This window comes from Citrus clementina, unplaced genomic scaffold, assembly GCF_000493195.1.
Source record: "Citrus clementina cultivar Clemenules unplaced genomic scaffold, Citrus_clementina_v1.0 scaffold_9, whole genome shotgun sequence".
In the NCBI taxonomy this organism is placed as follows: Eukaryota; Viridiplantae; Streptophyta; class Magnoliopsida; order Sapindales; family Rutaceae; genus Citrus; species Citrus x clementina.
Window position 1 is genome coordinate 17,667,044 of NW_006261964.1, and position 21,093 is coordinate 17,688,136.

At 30.7% G+C, this 21,093-nt stretch overlaps 1 protein-coding gene across 1 annotated transcript; it reads left to right on the forward strand.

Annotated features, from left to right (window-relative positions):
* Window positions 1–13,463: 13,463 nt before the first annotated feature.
* Window positions 13,464–16,036, forward strand: LOC18033163 (transcription factor bHLH62). The gene is made up of 8 exons (XM_006420990.2): window positions 13,464–14,369; window positions 14,471–14,644; window positions 14,758–14,823; window positions 14,924–14,992; window positions 15,079–15,150; window positions 15,223–15,450; window positions 15,546–15,624; window positions 15,716–16,036. Exons 1-8 carry the CDS (start codon window positions 13,650–13,652, stop codon window positions 15,751–15,753), a joined length of 1,446 nt encoding a protein of 481 aa, XP_006421053.1. The 5' UTR covers window positions 13,464–13,649; the 3' UTR covers window positions 15,754–16,036.
* The last annotated feature ends 5,057 nt before the right edge of the window (window positions 16,037–21,093 follow it).

The window sequence follows — 21,093 nt, forward strand, 5'->3', positions numbered from 1 at the left end:
TTTCAGATTTCTTGTAATTCACTATACTTAAATGAATGATTATTTTGTTTACGTCTCAAATCATTCCGTCATCTTTCAGGTTTTGCTCATTTTGATGACTGCGGGACTATGTTGCAACATATGTAAATAACATTAGTCATATTTTTCATTATTTGTAACAACTGTTTCGTTGTCTGTGCAAGTTAAATTTGTGCGAAGATGTGCTACGGCACATTGCAGCATGTTAACAGCAGCGAAAAAGTCGTTACCACTGATGAAAAAGTTGTGACAATTAATAATAGTAGGTCCCCGGTTGAACCAGTAAAATGGATATATGGATATGGTGCGCCCGAGACCAAAAAGGATGGTGTTAAAGAAACTGTAACGAAGGCATTAAATTGTTTGGCTTGGGCGTCAAGATGATGGAGGGGCAATCTTCAAGTTGATGGCAGGAAGTCGGAACCTGATAGTCCACAAGAACTCGAATCTTTAGAAGCCTCCTGATTTAGAATGTAATGGAAACAATAAAACAAGAAGCTAGTGAACTTTTCTTCTTTATCTGGGCTTCTGCTAGAATATGCCCGGCACGATGCCGGAATGTAAAAACAAACGGTTGGATCCAACGGTTGTTGTTAATTGTCAGTTGGAAAAGAATGGGTTTCAAACCTCTAAAATTTTTTGCCACTCCACATATTGCTTTTTACCTGAACTTCAAAACCACCGTTCCTCAATCGCGCGCCTTCACCGTAGGAGAATCCTCCCTTCAACTTCAAAGCAAGAAATACTAAAAAATAAAAGTGCGTTTACTTCGTGGATTGGAGAATCGAAATTCAAAATCGGAACGATTGACGGCATTTAATTCGAAAAAATAGAGCATGAATTAGAATCGGAATCTTGAGACCCACTATTATTTGAAAATGAGGAATGAGAGATTGATTCTCATGGGAGGAGGTGAGAATCAATCTCCCATTCCCTAGAGCTCTCATTTTACCCCTATTGACATTTAAATTTTTCTAAAATGCCCTTTCTTTAAATCAAAAATATAAATATCAAAAATAAAAAAGCCAAATATATAATTAATTAATATATTATTATAATTAATTAATTAGTATATTGATACATTATTAACAAGAATTATTAATAATTGTAATTTTTGAATAAATAATCACAATAATTAATATATTATTATTAATTAATATATATATATATATAATTATTACTATTAATTAATATATTAATATATTATTAACAATAATATATTAATAATTATAGTTTTTGAATAAATAATCACAATAATTAATATATTTTTATTATTATAATTATTTAATAAATATACTATCATAATAATCATTAATATAATTAGTATAATTAATTCGTATATTATTATTATTAATTAATTAATATATTGTTATAATTAATTAATTAATATAATATTACTATTAATTAATATATTAATACATTATTAACTAACAACAATATATTAATAATTATAGTTTTTGAATAAATAATCACAATAATTAATATATTATTATAATTAAATAAGTAATATTAATATTATTAATTAATTAATAATTTTTATAATTAATTAATATATCAATATATTATTGACAAAAATTAATAATAATTTTTGAATAAATAATCACTATAATTAAAATATAAAATAATTATTATGACAATAATTCATTAAGTATTTTTTAGTAATTTGTTACAATCTACCTCATTCCGATTCCGATTCCAAGACAAAGTAAACACATTTATGGTAATCCAGCTCATTCCGATTTCGATTCCTACCGTTCAAGTAAACAACTTATACTGATTCTCATTCTCTATTCCCATTCCAACCCATTCTCATTCCTGCCCATTCTGATTTCATCTCATTCCAATTCTAGTTTAGTAAACTCAGCATAAGAGTTTTCAGATATCTCAATTAAGGGCATAGCATGTATCTCATACAGGGGTAAATAATCACTGTTGGATTCAATATAACAAATCCAACGGCTGAGATGAATTTAATTATTAAATAATTACAAAATTTTGACAAAGCTTGAAACTTCTAAAAACGGTAGCAGGCACAACTCCCAACCCTGCTAATTGAGTTTAGCCTTAAAAAGTTTGTGCATGAAAAACAAATCTCACTTTCTCACCTCATGCACGGGCTTGCTGACTTGATTCCTCAACTCACCCTCAACACGTGTTGGGTCCATCTCATTTTAGTGGACCAAAATTCTTAAAGTTCAAATAGATTTGCTTGATTGTAATTATTATTAAGTTTTGGATTTCGATGAAATTTGCTATGAAACTAGGTTTTTTTAAAACGTCACTATATAGCGAAAGCCTAGTGATTAAAACTCAAATCCTACAATTGTGAGGTCATGGGTTCGAGCCCCCACAATACATTGTGGGGATTTAATTTCCTTCCTCAATTTGAGTAAAGGTAATCTTTTCCCTTTCAAAATGTGAATGGAGTAGACGTCCCTCGAATATTAAAAAAGGTAAAAATTTAAACAATGCTTCATAGGAATTAATGTAAACTAGTCACAATAATAGTCTGATTTGTAAATATCAGTTGTAATCTTATGTAATATGAGTTGTACTCTTGAGTAATATTTCATGTAATAAAAAAAAAAAAAGAAAGCGTCGCTATATAAAGAAGAATAAGGGGAGCCGGCAACAACTTTGGTGGAGAAGAAAAAGACGAGAGAGAGAAGAGAGAACAATGACGCAATATTATATTTGGGAGCTTGGATTTTAATCTTTAATTGGACGATCGGAAGGCAAAATTAATTATGTTTTCTCCCAAATTTTGAAGGTAAGTTCCTGGCATCGCCCTCTACAATCCTACTAGTCTTTATTTTTATTTTATCCTCTCATTAGCTGTTATTTGAGATATCCACTTGTTAGAGGGATAGTTATTAAGCTGTTACTGTGAGTCAAGAATATTCAGATTATTGATGTTGTTAACCTTTAGAATTATCTAGAGAAGAATTTGTGCTGTAATCCCATTAATATAGTGGAAGATTATATCGGACTATGGTCTTGTGGTTTCTCCTGCATTGGGTTTTCCACATAAAATATTTGTCTCTCATAGTTGATTTATTGCTTTGGATTTTGTTGGTAATTTTTCTACCTATTTATTTATGGTATACATCATATTTTAATCACACAAAGAGGGAAAGATTTTTGTTGCCGCTTAATTTGCAACTGGTCGTGATAGTCCCTTTCCTAATAGAGTGGCATTAAAGTTTCAGATTTTGTGTTTTTATTTCTTGTTTGGTTGAGATTGAGGAGTTCTCGACATGCATGTTTAAATTAAAGTCATAGAATTATGGTATTTGGAAGTCTAAGATGGAAGATTTGTTGTACATTAAAGACTTACATGAACCCATTGAAGGCGAAGAAGCTAGACCCACCGATTTAGATGATAAGAAATGAGCTCAATTAAATCAGAGGCCATGGGTACTATTAGATCATGGATAGATCATAGTGTGTACCACCATGTCGTGAAGGAATCCATGGCTGATGATCTTTGGAGAAAATTAGAGACGATTTATGAGCAGCCGACAACATAGAACAAAGCCAATTTGATGAAAAGACTTGTTAATTTGAAATACAAGAGGGGCACAGTATAATTGAACACACTAGTGAGTTTCAGGGCTTGGTTAATCAATTGACTATTATGAAAATTATTTTAGATGATGAGTTACAAGCATTATCGTTGTTTAGTTCTTTGCTTGATAGTTGAGAGACATTGGTAGTGTCAGTGAATAATTTAGCGCCAAACGGGAAGTTAGCCTTGGATATGGTTACAAATAACTACGGAATGAAAAATCTAGAAGAAAGAGTGTTGAAACAGTTCTCTCTAAGTCAAATGCACTTGTTTAAAAAAAGTAAGAAGGCAAGGGAAGAGCCAAAGCAAAAAAATCTCACTATCAGAACAATAATAATCCTAGATGAAGATCTACGTCATAGAGGAGAAATATGAAGTGCTTTCATTGTCAGAAAATGGGTCACATTAAAAGGGCATGTAGATTGTGGAAAAGAGAACGAACGAAAGAAAATGATGATGCTTAGAAAAATGACAAAGAGAACACTACAGCCATAGTTAATGTTGATATGGGTATTGTTTATTATGGGAGATCTGTAAATCTCACTTGCCATACTAGTGATTGAGTGATTGATTCGGGTACTTCGTTTCATATTACTGCATGTTGTGACTACTTCACATCCTATGTTAATGGTGATTATGGCCATGTTCGGATGGAAAATGAGGGAGCATTCAAGATTGTGGGCATAAGAGATATTTGCTTAGAAGCCATAATTTGCTGTAAGTTGTTACTTAAAGATGTCAGACATGTACTAAATATTCACCTTAATTTGATCTCAATAGGCAAGCTTGATGATTATGGTTATACTAATCAATTTGGTGAAGGAAAATGAGAGCTTTATCTCGCGGGCTAGGCTTAAAGCCCACAAACCTGGATCGGGCTGGCACAAACTTTTTTGCCAACCCTAATGTCAAATGATTGGTGCATTGATTTTTTGTTTTTAATCTTCTTAACAATAAAATGAAATAAATTAATATTTTCACACTTTTTTAGGATAAACTAAAGTTTGTCATTCGAAATAGGGGTAAATTGAAGTTTAACCATGAATTAATAATTAATAATAAAAATCAAATAATATCATATACATGGCATTAACTGATATATGTGTGACGCATTAGTGAGTATTTCAAATAAGTATCTAAACTAAGTATGTATAGTATTATTAAAACGTGAGTTTAATAAAAAAATTATTTTCTACTATGATTAAAGGTAAGGTCAAAATGATAAGTGTAGAAGTAAGGGGCTTTATGAGAGTTTTTGAGGGGTGCTAATAGCTCAGGGGAAATAACAAGTCCAACATGAATGAAGACTGCATTGCAAAAAAGATTTGTTTGGCTATAGTTTTAATTTCATTGATCCTTTTTTATTATTATACCCTCTATTTGAATAAATTTTTAAAAAAATACAAGAAATTAATATAATATAAATTCAATAAATTATTTTGAATATTAACAAAATTATTTTAATATTTTTAATCTTTCATTTGTTATATTCTTTTCATTATAATATTAGTGAAAAGATATATTAATAAGGTTTTTTTTTTAATTGCTCATGCTTTGTTATTTAATTTTGTGGCTTTTCACTTACCATCATTTCCTCAAACGCAAACCAAAATTTAATTCAATCTTATATTAAAGGGAGAAAAACCGCCTACACTCTCAAAGTCTATTTAAATGGTCATATAGCCCCCTTTTTACTATTATATCCTCTGATTGTACAATCCAAAAAAATTATTTTTAAATAAACTTCTATAATGAATACAAAAAAGAAAATAATATAAAATTTGATAAATTATTTTAAGTATTAAAAAAATACTTTAATATTATTAATCTGTCTTATATTTTTTTAATAATAATAAATATTTGACGAATTAATAATAAAAAATAATAATATTTAACATGTAAAATAATTTACAAAATTTATATTATTTTATTACAATATTTTTTTGTTATTGTGTGTATATTAGTTAAATGTTAAAGTCTATTTTTGGATGTATAGATTTTAATATTAATAAAATCTGTCGGGATAGACTAGTAGTAGGTTAATATTATAAATAATTTTCATTATATATGCTATTTTATTCATTGTATTTATTGTAATATTTTAATTGTATGGTATGTCATTTTATTTATTATTTTTATCTTATTACTATATTTAGTATTTATTTTTACTATAACAAAAGAGTATAATAATAACAATAATAAAAAGGTTTATGTGACCATTTATAAAATTAAGACGGTCTATATGACCATTTAAGAAAATTTTGAAAGTGTGAGCAACTTTTTCTCTCTCATAATAAGTTCAAATCTCTAATATTATGCAACAAAACCATAATTTTGGCTAAGCAAAGATTATGTTATAAAAACAAACAAAGCATGCAAAGCAAATGACAGAAGATTTGCATCTCCTTGACAATCAAGATTTTATTTTGAATAATTCTTCTATTTGTATATTGTTTAAAACTGATTCTGAAGATTAGTTAGCTTAGTTTCAACAACTCTTATTTTTAGGACCTGTAACAAGAGTTTGTTTCGCTTTGCTGTATATATTAATTGCTCTGTAAATGAAAACGTGATGATTTCGAATCCAAATTCTATCATCGTATCAGAGCATCTCCAAAGATAGCCGATCCAATTTTTTTTTCTCTCTCCTTCTTGTTTTATTTCTCTCAGCAGCCATGACTACAAATCCCATTCCTCCTCCCATCCAAAACACTAATGAACCCAACAATACCCTCATCACCATTAACGTAGCTGCCCAAACACCTCTAAAACTCACCTCTAGCAACTACATCTCCTGGAAAATGCAATTTCACACCCTATTCATTGGATATGATCTACTAAGCTATATTGATGGATCTAAACCATGTCCACCAGCCACCCTCAACCAAAATAACACCACAATACCTAATCCAAATTATATCATCTGGGTTCGACAAGATCAACTAATTCTGAATGCAATCATTGGCTCCCTTTCCCCAACCATCATACCCTTCAATGCTCAAGCAAAAACTTCTCGTGAAGCATGGAATATTTGGCTAACACATATGCCAAGCCAAGTTGTGGACGCATCAACCAGGTCAAAAGCCACTTAAAGAAAATTACAAAAGGTTCTGAAAGTGTGACTGAATTTTTGCAAACTATAAAAGCATGGGCTGATGAACTTGTTCTTCTTGGAGCACCTCTTGAAGCAGAGGATCTCACGGAAAAAAATACTTGACGGACTCAGCGACGACTATAAGGAACTAGCTCGTGCTGTTTAGGCTAGAGATACCTCAATAATCTTTGAAGAACTTCATGAAAAGCTGCTTAATTTTGAAGCTTCCTTGCTGCCAAATAAACTAGAACCCTCTTATTTTCTTACTTCAGCAAATCCAACCAACAGAAACACAACAACATGGCGTCTATCAAACCCAAGTGTGAATAACACCCCATGGCGGCCCTCTAATAACAATAATAATCGTTCCTCATCATCAAGCAATGGCGCATCCATGTCCAATGCCGGAAATAGACCTCCTCGTCCTTATTTGGGATACTGTCAGATTTGTAGGATACAAGGTCATACTGCAAAGCGATGCCCCTCAGTTAAACTAATACCAATTCAGCCAACCACCAACTCAAATGCTTCAGCTCCCACTCCTACCACACCATGGCAACCAAGGCAAATTATACTGCAAGTTCCACCACTTCAACTCCACCTTGGCTCTTGGATAGTGGTGCCTCTTATTATGTAACATCTGACCTCACCAATCTCTCAATGCATACTCCTTATAATGGCTCAGGCGACATCATGATCAGCGATGGCTCAGGTCTTCCAATAACTCATATTGGTTCCACCTATCTAGCCACCTCTAAAAATACTTTTCATTTAAACAATGTTTTATGTGTTCCTGACATGAAAAAAAAATTAATATGAATTTCTCAATTCTGTAACAAAACAAAGTTTCAATTGAGTTCTTACCGTCTGCTTTTCATGTGAAGGAACTTCGTATGGGGACAATACTTCTGACGGGCAAAACTAAAGATGGTGTCTATGAGTGGCCAACATTCCCTCCGCGTATTGCATTTTCCAGCACGAAAACCTCTGCATCTGAGTGGCATCGTAGACTAGGTCATCCAACTTTTTCTATTTTGAAACACATTATGCCCAGCAATAATCTTGGCTCAGGTTCTTCTGTGTTAGCTGATTTTTCTTGTAATGCTTGTCTCTACAATAAAAGTCATAAATTGTCATTCTCCAAATCCACCATTGTCTCTACTCAACCTCTCGAGACTATATTTTCAGATGTTTGGACTTCACCTATACTTTCAACAGATGGTTTTAAATATTATGTAATTTTTTTTTATCACTTCACTAGATATATATGGTTTTACCCCATTAAACAAAAATCTGAAGTCTTACAAATTTTCATAAGATTTAAAACCATTGTTGAAAAGTTTTTTGAAACAAACATAAAAACAATATATTTTGATAATGGTGGAGAATACAAAGCCCTTACCATTTCTCTCTCATCCAATGGAATTTCTCATCTCACTACCCCACCCCATACACCTAAACATAATAGCTTTTCTGAAAGAAGACATCTTCACATTGTTGAAACAGGCTTAGCATTACTATATCATGCATCTATTCCTTTAACTTATTGGCCATATGCATTTGCCACAACAGTCTACTTAATTAATCGTATGCCAACCCTTACCCTTCATCTTTCTTCTCCATATGAAAATATTTTTGGGACCACCCCTAATTACTCCAAACTCAAAATATTTGGTTGTCTCTGTTACCCATGGCTTAGACCATATACATCTCACAAACTAGAGTCTCGTTCGAAACCATGTGTCTTTCTAGGATACTCTTTAACTCAAAGTGCTTACTATTGTCTTGATCCCTCTACCTCTAAAATTTATGTTTCTCGCCATGTCAAATTTATTGAAACTTTATTTCCTTTCACCAATCTATCCCAACAATTACCTCGTCCCCAATCCACCTCTATCACTACTTGGATTTCCCCACCAATTCGTGTCTCTGTCTTACCCCAGCAAGAGCCACTCGATTCATCATCTACAGTACATGCTCCTCAACAATTTCCCAACAAAGTTTCATCACCAACTTCCTCACCTTCACCTACACCTTCACCTCATTTGTCTAAGATTATCCTTCCCAACACTACCCAACAGTCCACCACACACCTAACCCATCAAATGACCACCCAAGCTAAGAACAACATCCATAAACCTTTAAAAAAAAATGAACCTTCATACCTAATTAACCAAATCCTTTGACCTTGAACCAACCTCTATCACTCAAGCCCTCAAAGATCATAAATGGCGTCGTGCTATGTCTGAGGAGTGTGATGCATTGGTCAATAATAGAACATGGGAGTTGGTACCACCTGATACAAGTCAAAATTTAATTAGATGTATTTTTCGAACTAAACACAAGTCTGATGGTTCTATTGACAGGTTCAAGGCTCGTTTGGTTGCAAAAGGCTTTCATCAACGACTAGGAATAGATTACACGGATACATTCAACCCTGTGGTTGAACCAACCACCATTCGAATTGTACTTGCTATCTCTATAAGTTACAGTTGGTCTTTACGGAAACTAGACGTAAACAATGCCTTTCTTCAAGGTAATATATTGGAAAATGTATACATATCTCAGCCACCAGGTTTTATAGATAAAGACAACCCAACCCATGTATGCAAACTCAGAAAAGCTATCTATGGCCTGAAACAAGCTTTGCGGGCATGGTATCATGAACTTAAAAAATTTTCTTTTGTCATCTGGTTTCAAGAATTCGTATGCTGATGCTTCTCTGTTTGTCTTTAATGTTAATGGCCATATTTTGTATCTCCTTGTTTATGTTGATGACATAATCATCACGGGTAATGACGCTGCTGTGATAGATCGTTTTGTGACCGATCTTGCTCATCGATTCTCCATACAGGATCTTGGCATGTTAACTTACTTTCTCGGTGTTGAAGTGGTCCATAACAAAAATGGTTTGCTACTCTCTAAAAAATGCTACATTCAAGATCTCTTAACTCAAGTTCAAATGCATGAAGTGAAACTTGTTCTCACTCCAATGCCAACCAGTCCTTCTCTTACTGTACAATCGAGTTCATCTTTACTGGATCCTTCTCAATATAGAACAGTCATGGGCAGCCTTCAATATTTACTTCTTACGAGACCCGACATTGCCTTTGCTGTTAACAAATGGTCTTAATACATGCATTGCCCAAGCACTGAGCATTGGTCTTATGTTAAGCGTCTTCTCCGTTATTTGGTTGGCACCGTGAATGATGGCTTAAAAATCTATCGTGACTCTTCTCTTAGTCTGCATGTATTTTCTAATGCGGATTGGGCAGGGGACAGAGATACTTTCTCATCTACAGGTGCTTATGTAGTTTATCTTGGCAGAAATCTCGTTTCTTGGATAAAAAGCAGAGGACCATTGCTAGATTATCCACCGAGGCCGAATATCGCTCTATTGCTAATATTGCTGCTAAAATTAAGTGGATTTGCTATCTACTTTCAGATCTTGGTATTGTGCTCTCTTGCTGTCCAATAATTTATTGTGATAACATTGGGGCCAATCAATTATGTTCAAATCTAGTCTTCCATTCAAGAATGAAACATGTTGCTATTGACTTCCATTTTATTCGTGATCAAGTGCAAGCTGGTGCTCTTCGTGTCGCCCATATTTCTTTAGTAGACCAAATAACGGATGCACTCACAAAGCCTCTTCCATGTCAACTGTTTTTACAACTAAAACTCAAGATTGGAATTCTCTCCCGAGCTCCATCTTGAGGGGGCATGACAGAAAATTTGCATCTCCTTGACAATCGGGATTTTATTTTGAATAATTCTTCTGTTTGTATATTGTTTAAAACTGATTCCGAAGATTAGCTAGCTTAGTTTCAACAACTCTTATTTTTAGGATTTGTAACAAGAGTTTGTTTCGCTTTGCTATATATATATATATATATATATATATATATATTAATTGCTCTGTAAATGAAAAAGTGATGATTTCGAATCCAAGTTCTATTAGCAGAGACAGTACTATAAAAACAACAAACTAATGAGTTAAGTTTTAGTTTAAATCATTGATGTACTCATATAATATTAGTAATAATAAGATTTTTGAACCGAAGAAATTATAGTATATTGATATTTTATTTTAACTAAAGTAAAATTCAGAAGAAGAAAGAATGAGTTCCAAACTGTAAAGTTTTATATGTATACTTTTAAAGTAGATCAGATTAATTAAAAATATAAACATAGCGAAGGGAGCCGGTGAAGAAATGGTGGGCGGTGGTGAGGAGTGGTCACTGGTCTGCCAGCTGCCGCAATGGAAATTTGTAAAATAGTAAAGAGGGTAGGAGAAATTGCAAGACTCATCGATAATGCTTTGTGTTTTCTTGTTTTTTGTGTTGATGCATGCATATCTTTTGTATCATTTCTCTTTAACTACTACATGTGCATGTGTATCTCATTCATCAGTAAATGGTTAAATTAACGCGGATGGACTCCTCTATAGTTAATAACCGGCAATGGAAAACAAGATAATGAATTCAAGAAATTTAAGAAAGATAGTTAAGTTATGGTTATGCTTTAGAGTGCTTTGAAGTAGGGGGCAGGGTTAAAATCTTAAAGGGCTCAAATTTTAGAGAAACCTTAGGTGCAACTGTGGTACCGTGCCACAGTTGCATCCAACCGTTGGATGCCAGTGGATCCCACCAATTTAAGTGCATCCAACGGCTGGATGCAACTGTAGTACGGTGCCATAGTTGCACCGTAGCCTGATCCCAAATTTTATAGAGATAAACTTTGAAAGATCAATTTTTTTACTTAAACTCCTGATTTTATTTTTTATTTAGTGGATCCATTTAATTTAGGGTATAAATATAAGATAACATGTAAATCATCATCATCTACCATTTTATATTGTGGGTATTAATTAAAATAACTATTAAATTATGTTGTAGTAATATGAGAAATTTGCGTTTCAAACTCCATGTACGAAAAGAGTTGAGTTATCATCAATATGAAAAAAAAAAAGAAATTGTTTTGATAAGTGTAACTCAAATTTCTATGGGATGAAAAACAAAATTACTTCTATAAATTATACAAAATTTAAAGTTTGAATTCCTTATTAGTGAATTGGATTGAAAATCGATAATTCACAATAAAATGGTGGACGAGTCCGCGAACACCCTATAACATAAAATGATTACAACTTAAAGATAAGGCACTAGATTAAGAAAAAAAAAAAGAATATAGAAGTCATAGTAAACGACACATCAACAATTTTAATAAAATTAAAAATTATTTCAAAAATTTTAAAATAAAAATTTGAAAGAAATAAGCGACATTAAATATTGCCTTCAGCTGTGAAAAGAGTTTTCCTCGGCCACACTCGCTAACATAAAATGGGAAAGAATATTTTAATTTCTTTGTTTACTGTTGCGTTAGAGTTATTGGAAAAAAAAAAAGAAAAAAAAAAAGAAAGACAGATCGAAAGCTGGATCAAAAAGTTTAAACAATAGTATGTTTGGATCTGTCCACACTCTGTGTCTCTTGAGTCTTGACATTACAATAAATTCAAAATCTTTCTCCAACACGAATTATAATATTTAATTATCATTAATATAATAAAATTAAAATGAGGGTGACTAGCGTTTTCCTCCGTCACTTAATCATTTGGTGATTAATACATGTGTGTAGCGATATGACAATGAGCAGGTGGCCAGGCTACAATCTTATTATTGTTTTGACCAACCAAAACCACCCAGAACCTTCATCTTTCCCATACAAATTTCACATTTTTCTAATGGTTAAAATTTACGATATGTTATCATTTTGGTCTATTGTGACTTTAAATAAATATATTTATATTACAGTTTAAAAATTTATTACAAACCTGTGGGTGTCAATTAATTGAAATAATAAGATCTTTAGTATTTTAAAAAAAATTATAATATTGAATTTTACTGATATGAGTGGGAAAAAAATTAGTTTGATCTAGACTGAATAAATGATACTAATAAAAGAAATCAATTGAAGTTAAATCGAAAATCTATTTCTTTTAATTTAAACAATTTGCTCATGTTCTACAATTTTGTATAAAAATAAAAGAGTCCTATAGGAGTTACAAGTGATGAAAGCACCCGCTCCCCATTGGACTACAACCAATAACTATAATCTCATATTGAAGAAATAAAAAAGTTTGGGAGTGACTATGATGGAGCATTTCTAAATAATATCATTTATGTTTTTCAATATCTGTACCAAAGTTTTCCTTGCCACTAACATTTTTTTGTTCTATATACACAATTTATATATTTGCGCAATATGTGATACCGAATATTTATGACATGTAACGATAACATTATTACTAAAATCAAAACTATTATTATAGATAATGAAAAATTGAGACCTTAAAATTATAGAATACAAGCAAGGAAACTGCTCAATTTTTGTGGGTATTTATTTATTTATTTATTTTATTTGAACGATAATAGGTTGAAACATAAATTTGGAGAAAGAGAGAGGAAAGATTGGTTAGTTTGACGTTTAAGGCCCGGCATTATACCTTTCTTCTTCTTTCTACACTGTCTATTACGCAGTTTTAGGCAGAGATTTCTGTAATGTTTTAATTATTGTATTTGTCGTAAGTAGGTCAACAAAATAATAATAATAATAATAATAATAATAATAATAATAATAATAATAATAATAATAATTTCATTTAAAAAGAAAAAGAAAAAGAAAAATGGAAAAAAAGGGTCAAACAGACATTTGGTTTCTCTTTATCTTTCTTGCTTCCTCTCTACTTTCCTCATTTTTCACTCACACATTGTCTTTCTTTTTCAACTTTTCTTTCTTCTTCTTCACTTAAGAAGCATATCCCCATCATTGCCATTATCAGTCCATTTGCTTTTTAAACTTTGGTTCATTTCTACTTTCACTTGCTACCTTTGCTTTTCTTACATATTCTCAAACAAACCAGGCCCTAGTAACCTGTTAAAAGACAATTGTTGATTCTTGATTGTTGTTATGGAGAAGGAAGATTTGCTTATGAATGAAGGTGTGAATTCAACACCACCGACCTGGAGCTCTTGCAATTTTAGCTCAGAAAAAGTTATAACTAACTGTTGTTTGAATCCCAATTGGGATTATTCAATGGATCAGAGCGATCCCTTTGAAGCAGCTTTGAGCTCAATTGTTTCTTCTCCTGCAGCATCCAATGCCCCTACCACTTGTAGTGTTATAATTCCTGCTGGTGGTGGTGGAGATAATGTTATGATCAGAGAATTGATTGGAAGACTTGGAAGTATTTGCAATTCTGGTGAAGTTTTGCCTCAATCTTACATACAAGCCCAGAACAATAACAACAGCAACACTTGTTGTTACAGCACTCCATTGAATTCACCACCATTACCCAAGCTTAATCTTTCAATGATCAGAGGAAGCAAGAGCAGCAACAATTTGCCAATTCCTGCTGCTGACCCTGGATTTGCTGAAAGGGCTGCAAGGCTTTCTTGCTTTGCAGGATCTCAAATGAATATGAATTCTTCTGTTTCTGCTTCTGATAGTAAGAAATTGAGGGTCTCAAGGTCTTCAACCCCAGAGAGTAATAATAATGCTGATTCCAAGGAGGGTTCTTCATTGTCAGAACAGATCACATCTCAAACTGTTACTGATTCCAACCCCAGAAAAAGAAAATCCATTCAAAGACCAAAAGCTAAAGAAACCCCACCAACTAATGATCCCAAGGTAATGTGTTAATACAATCCTGTTTTTCAAATAGTTTTTTCAGTTTTTTTTTTTCTTTTACGGTAAACTAAAGAGAGAATTATTTTCTTTTTCCTTTCCAGGTTGTAGCAGAAAATCCTGAAGATTCTAATTCAATGAGAAGCAAACAAGATGAAAATAAGAGTGATAGCAGCAAGACCAAGGACAATTCAAAGCCGGTGGAGCCGCCAAAGGACTATATTCATGTCAGAGCAAGAAGGGGTCAAGCAACTGATAGCCATAGTCTTGCTGAAAGAGTAAGCTATTTAATATTTGGTAATTGTAATGATATGTTAACAATAATAATATTTTTCAACTATAATATTTTGATTTGCATTCATATGTTGTGTGTTTTGAATGTTTCATTCAGGTCCGTAGAGAGAAGATCAGTGAAAGAATGAAGTTTCTTCAGGATCTTGTTCCCGGCTGTAATAAGGTGCTTAATTAATTATGTGTATGAATACTTGAAAAGTACAGTTCTAACTAAAACTAAAGTCAGAATAATTTCTAAATTGAGGTTTTACTATTTGTCACAGGTCACAGGGAAAGCAGTTATGCTTGATGAAATCATTAACTATGTGCAGTCATTGCAGCGCCAGGTTGAGGTAAAATCGAATTTCCACAAGTTCTGGATCTGGCCCTTTTCTTTTTAGTTGTGTTGTTGCTAAAATTTATTAAATTTTGCTCACAGTTTCTCTCAATGAAGTTGGCTACTGTAAATCCACGGATGGATTTAAACATGGAAGCTCTTTTGTCAAAAGATGTAAGTTATGCTTATTCATTTCTTTCATTTTAGGACCCATATTTATTTGAATTGTATACTGGTGCATTGCAGCTGTTTCAGTCATGTGGATATGTGCAACATAGCCTTTACCCAGGGGATTGCTCAGTGCAAACATTCCCTTCCAGATATCAGCCCCAGCAAGGGTCACATCTAACTAGTAGTGGCATAAATAATAATGCAGAGAACCAATTCTCAATCAATGCATTAAACTCTTCATTGCATCGAAATCACAACATTCAATTGCCCCCCATTAATGGACATGGTGAAGTTGGTCCTCGGGTAATTTAGAGATGAGTTATGTAATTACTGAATTTGTTTCTTGTTTAATCATGACCGTGATCCTAGTGCTTCTTGTTGGTTGCATTATATTTCAGGTTCCATCATTGTGGGATGACGACCTTCAAAGCCTAGTTCAAATGGGTTTTAACCAGAATCAGCCACGGAGCTTAAATGGTAGGCAAAAGTAACTTGATGTAAACTCAGTATGAGTTCAAAATGTTTAGTAGATGCAATAATGTATGTTTGGTGGTTTTGGACTGTTCAGGCTCAATGGCTACAACTCAAATGAAAATTGAGATGTAATTATCAATAATCAACTAAAGTGTCGAATTTGATTCCATTGAGGCCCCCTGCCCCCCAGGAGAAAGAGAGGGGCTTCTGTATATAGAGATCAATTTGCGCGGACTATTAGCTTGAAGAAGAAGAGAAAAACATTTCTCTTTCATTTTGGCAATTGTTTCTTTTATTGTATTCTACTCATTCATTCGAGAACTCAACATTTGTATAATCTAACACATTGATGGAATATCCATAAAGAAAGAGGAGGGAAAAAAAAAAAAAGCATAGCATGGTAAGTTACTATTTTTGTTTCGAGCTTATTGAGATTATTTGATACTTTCATTTTTTTCTTAATGCACGCACGCTTAAGTTGTGAGGTTTAATAGGTTTATTTTTTAATAAATTATAAAATTATACAGTTTAATAATATTAAAAATTAATTCGTATTAAAAATTAATTTTTTTAAAATTATACGATTTGATTTAAAAATATTATACATATATATATATATATATATATATATGGGAGGTCTTTAGTTACATATATACGAAGGTAACTTACGGTTCTTTTACAATAACAGTATCTTTTATAGTAACAGTATCACTAGTAGAATCGAGTACTATTGCTATGAAAATTAACGTAACTTAGCGTCAGCTTTTATATATATATATATTCTCTCTTTTATGACAATGACGTGTGTTAGCATGACATTGCTTTCAAATTTAGCTGGAAAATTTTAAAGGTGGGTCAGGATTTGGAAATTGAATAATATAATATGTTAAAATCGCGTAACTTGTGGGGAAATGGATTGTTACTGATAACAGCTTTTAGGTGGGGACCAAAATCACGTGTTTGTTGTTTAAGTCTAATACCAACTTATGATTAAGAATCATGCGTGTTTTGTAGTTGGAATCCAATGTTTATTTCTTTTTACTGCTTAAATCAATTGACTGATTGACACCAAACAACAACTTTTTTTTATTAATATTTAATTTTATTTATGTTTTGAATTAAAAATAAATAGGATGGCAAATTTTTTGACAGGAGAAAATTTTAAATAATTTTTAGAGAATAGAGTGGGAAATGACGAAAACCTCAAATTCTTAATAGGATGAAATTTAGTTTTGTACTCTTTACTCTACCCTCACTCTAATCTCTATTAAATAAATATTTTTTAATTCTTATTTAATAATTTTTATTTTATCAACTATAATATCGATTAATAAATTTTATTTTTATTTTTACGTAATATAAACATATTATAATTAAAAGAAAACCCTAAAATGTAATTTTTTTTTCAACTCTAAAATATTGTCGTATTTTCTTTTCTCTTTTAAGGTGCTGATCTCTTCAAATATTTTTTAGTTTTAATATCATTTTAAGTTATTGTTTCAAACTTTTAGAAATTTTCTAAAATAATTTAAATATTTTATAATATAGTGATGATTTTATTTTAAGTTTTTAATTTTAATTTACTGAAATCATATATCTATACCTACTATAAAATATGTAAATAGAGAATGTGGTGGAGATTGAGAAATCATTTTTCATCCCCACCCCACTAAATTTATTGAAAAATATAAGCAAATTTTTAATTAACGAGGTGGGGAATAGGGCAGGCCTCCCCACCCCCACTCCACCCCATTACCGTCACTAAAAATGAAAAGAATTTAGTGGTATCAAACAGAAGCCCAGATTGGCAAGAAGTGCAGTTATGTTCTTGCTTGGCCGAGGAATTAGAAAGCTTTTTCTAAATCTTATGTACTTTTTATAAAACAAAGAGAAGTAGAAATCTGAATGGATAAGTGCAACAATAAAAGTAGTGGAGTTCAGATGTAGATATATAAACTTCTTTTCAAGAAATGAACCTTTTTCTACAAGAAATGAACTTTTTAGTAAAATTATATATTTGGATAAATTTCATATTATTCTCTTCATGAATTGATTATTTTTTGGATAGTCCCTCTTATTTTTAAAAATTTAAATTATTCTTATATTTAGTCAAAAGATAAGAAAAAAATAAGAGTAGGTTGATAAATTATTTTTCCTTCTTAACAAAAATAAGGAGTAAATTGAAACTTTTAAAAGTGAAATGGATGATTTAAAAATAATTAATTTACGAGAGAAATAATCTAAAAATAATCCTATTTATTATGTACTGTCTAGCCACTTAATAGTCAAGTTAAGAATTAAGGGATTGTAATAATTGATGGAGACAATACTTAAGTTACATCTGATGTAACTTCTAACTAGTTAACTTTATGTGTTGGGATAAAATTTAATAATTAAAAAATAATTTACGAAAAATAAGTGTGGGTCACAAGTAAATTAGCTTGGTTTGATGGACTATAAGATAGCAAGACCCGTTCATGGAAGGGACATTGGTTATCATATAGCTGTGACACGCAAAAGAAGAAGATGAAAATATGAGTAGACGATTCATTAAAAGTGAAAGAGAAGTGTACTTTTGGGCTTTGCATGCGAGTATTCGTGTGTTGGACAAAGACAAAGCTCATTTATATTTACTCTTGGAAGCATGTAAGCGGCATGCTTCCCAACTTTTACGCTTAAACCATAATAATCTTTTAGAAATATTAACTTAAACACTAAGGTGGCGTTTGTTTTTTTATCTAAAATCTGAATAGACCTTAATTAGTCTAAATTCTGAATAGATCTGAATGTCTGAATCTGAATAATATGTTTATTTTTTCGTCTGAATCTCGAAAAATAAGTATTAAGTTGTTTGTTTTTTTCAACTGAAAAAGCTGAAAATATGTACTTTTACATTTGTATCCTTATTAAATTTGAATGTCAAATAAATAATATATTAAATACCATAATATTTTAACATTTATAAGTAAAACTATATTCAAGTGAATACATAATTATTTTAGAATTTTAATATATAAAATACCATAAATTTTAAAATTTTATCGTATATAATATAAGAAAGAAAAAATAAGGATATTTTTATGTAGGGTAAATGTCTATGGGTGAATTTTGGGATAGACATGAAAAATAAATTATAAAACATGGATATTTTTTACATTAGTAAGTAATTGACTTAATTCAAATTTCTCCATTAAGTAAAAAGTTAAAAAAATTAGCTTATTTTATTAAGTCAAGAGTATTTAAAAAGTTTCATTAAGTTATAAAAATAAACACCTCTAATTAATTTAATTAATTATGTTAAGCCACTTTAAGTCATTAAGTTAAAAAACAAACGCCACCTAAGTCATTCTTTATTTTTAAATTCTTTCGGAGTTACCATGATTAAGTAGGACACCACAACCACTAGTTTCCGATTTCAACAGACATATGAGTATTTTGGCAACTCCATGTGTCAACTTTTTCCTTTTTTTTTAAGTAGGAAAATTATCAATTGTTTATCTAAAGTCTAGCGAAAGTTAAGAATTACTTAAAATCCTAAAAAATATCAGTGTGAGGTTTAAAATTTGCAACATAATCAATTGGTCTAAAATAAAGAATGAGGAATGATTGGTGTAAAAAGAATGATAACATTATTCATGTAAGTTTCTCTATGGTTCGTGAGGATAAGATTTTTTGGTATAGAAAGAATATAAAATGAGGTTACGAGGCCAATCTATGGTATATTGCACTCAAAGAAGCCTAAAAAGTTAAACTAAGCTTCATGAGCTTACTTGACATCTAGATATCCTTTGGAGTATTTTGAGATTATAAAAAACACACATTGGATCGGGTAAAATATGGTTTAATTTCTATATTTTGAGATTAATACCTATTTAGTCTTTATATTTTTAAAAATACCTCAAAATATCTTTATCGTTAAGTGTTGACATCCTTATTGGTACTTTTTTTTACTTACTTTTACAATATTACCCTTGTACAATAATATTTCTTCTTTATTGGAAATTAATAAAAAAATTAAATTATCAATTTAACCCAAAAAAAGTAAAATAGAACAAAAAATTTATATTAATTTTTTTTAATACTCTATGAGGAGTTAATATATTATTTTTTTATTAATGTCCAAAAAATTAGTAATTAATTTTTTTTTTCAATATTTATTTTTTTTGACATAGCTTCAACAAAGATTAATATATATTTTCTTTGTTTTTATTTTATTTTTGGAGTTAAATTGGCAATCTTATTTTTTATTAATGTCCAAAGAAAGAAACAATATTGCAAAAAGGATAATATTGTAAAAGTAAGTTAAAATGAATATAAAGTAACAGAAGGGGTGTCAATAGTTTAATTTAACGATAGAGATATTTTGAAGCATTTTTAAAAATATAAGAACTAAACAAACACTAACCTCAAAATATAAGGACTAAAAAAGCTTTTACTCCACTGGATCTAAATACATGCAATGAAACCTTGATGTATTGTTGAATACATCTTGATCTTATGTTACGCATCTTTGCTAGTCTTGTCATCTTGCAATCTTGCACGATCAACCTTTATTCTTAACTATGATATATAATACAAGCGTTAGAACTTCAAAATCTTTGTTTGCATGTATATACTCGAACGACTCATTTTCCGCTTTTGATATACATAAACTATTATTTTTTACTCAATTTTATTCGAAACAATTATTTGATCTTCTAACTCTTGGTATTCAACTTGAGTTAATAAATCTAAGGTCTTATTCGATATCAAGGTTGTGTAGTTTAAAAATTATAATTTCTAAAAAAAATATTAGTTATAAAATAAATCGAACAACTTTATGACAAAATTCAGAAAGTATGATGGAATTATGATAAAATTTTAGTGTATCAAATGATTAATGATGTACCTTTGATAGATTCTTTCTTGTCTGCAAGAGTTTATAATAGAGTAGTGATAAAAATTTATTCTATGAAAGTTTTGTGATAGAAATTTGATATTGACCATGACCAAATTTAAAATTAATATTTTTATTAACAAAATCAAATTGTTTATATCTAAACTGAATATTTTTATTGTGTTTATACACACACACACATATAATACTATGAGTATAAACCAAAGAGTTGAATTATTGCTATCCCTCTTATCTCCTCATAAAATCTCTTTCTCAATTTTATTTATTTATTTTCCAAAATGTCATTTTTTTTCAAATACACTTCTAATTTTTCATTTAATTTTTTTACTATTAAAACTCAAATTAGAATTGAGCTATTTTTCATTTCTTTTGCAATCTTATTATTACCCTACACACAAATTAAAATTTTTTTGTGCTAATAAATTTTGAATGTTAATTATTCACTTAAATTACAAATATATTATATTATAAGTGGAAAATAATCTTAAGTACAAAAATATTTAATCAATAAGAAATTTGAAAAGAATAATAAATTATTCTAAATTTATACAATTTATTTTATTTAGACAGGAACC

What these genes read in the sequence shown, in the direction of transcription:
- LOC18033163 (XM_006420990.2), top strand. Translation starts at nt 13,650, where the DNA reads ATGGAGAAGGAAGATTTGCTTATGAATGAAGGTGTGAATTCAACACCA. An exon ending in AAGCTCTTTTGTCAAAAGAT is followed by an intron (nt 15,151 to 15,222) that starts GTAAGTTATGCT and finishes GGTGCATTGCAG; the next exon opens with CTGTTTCAGTCATGTGGATA. An exon ending in ATGGTGAAGTTGGTCCTCGG is followed by an intron (nt 15,451 to 15,545) that starts GTAATTTAGAGA and finishes ATTATATTTCAG; the next exon opens with GTTCCATCATTGTGGGATGA.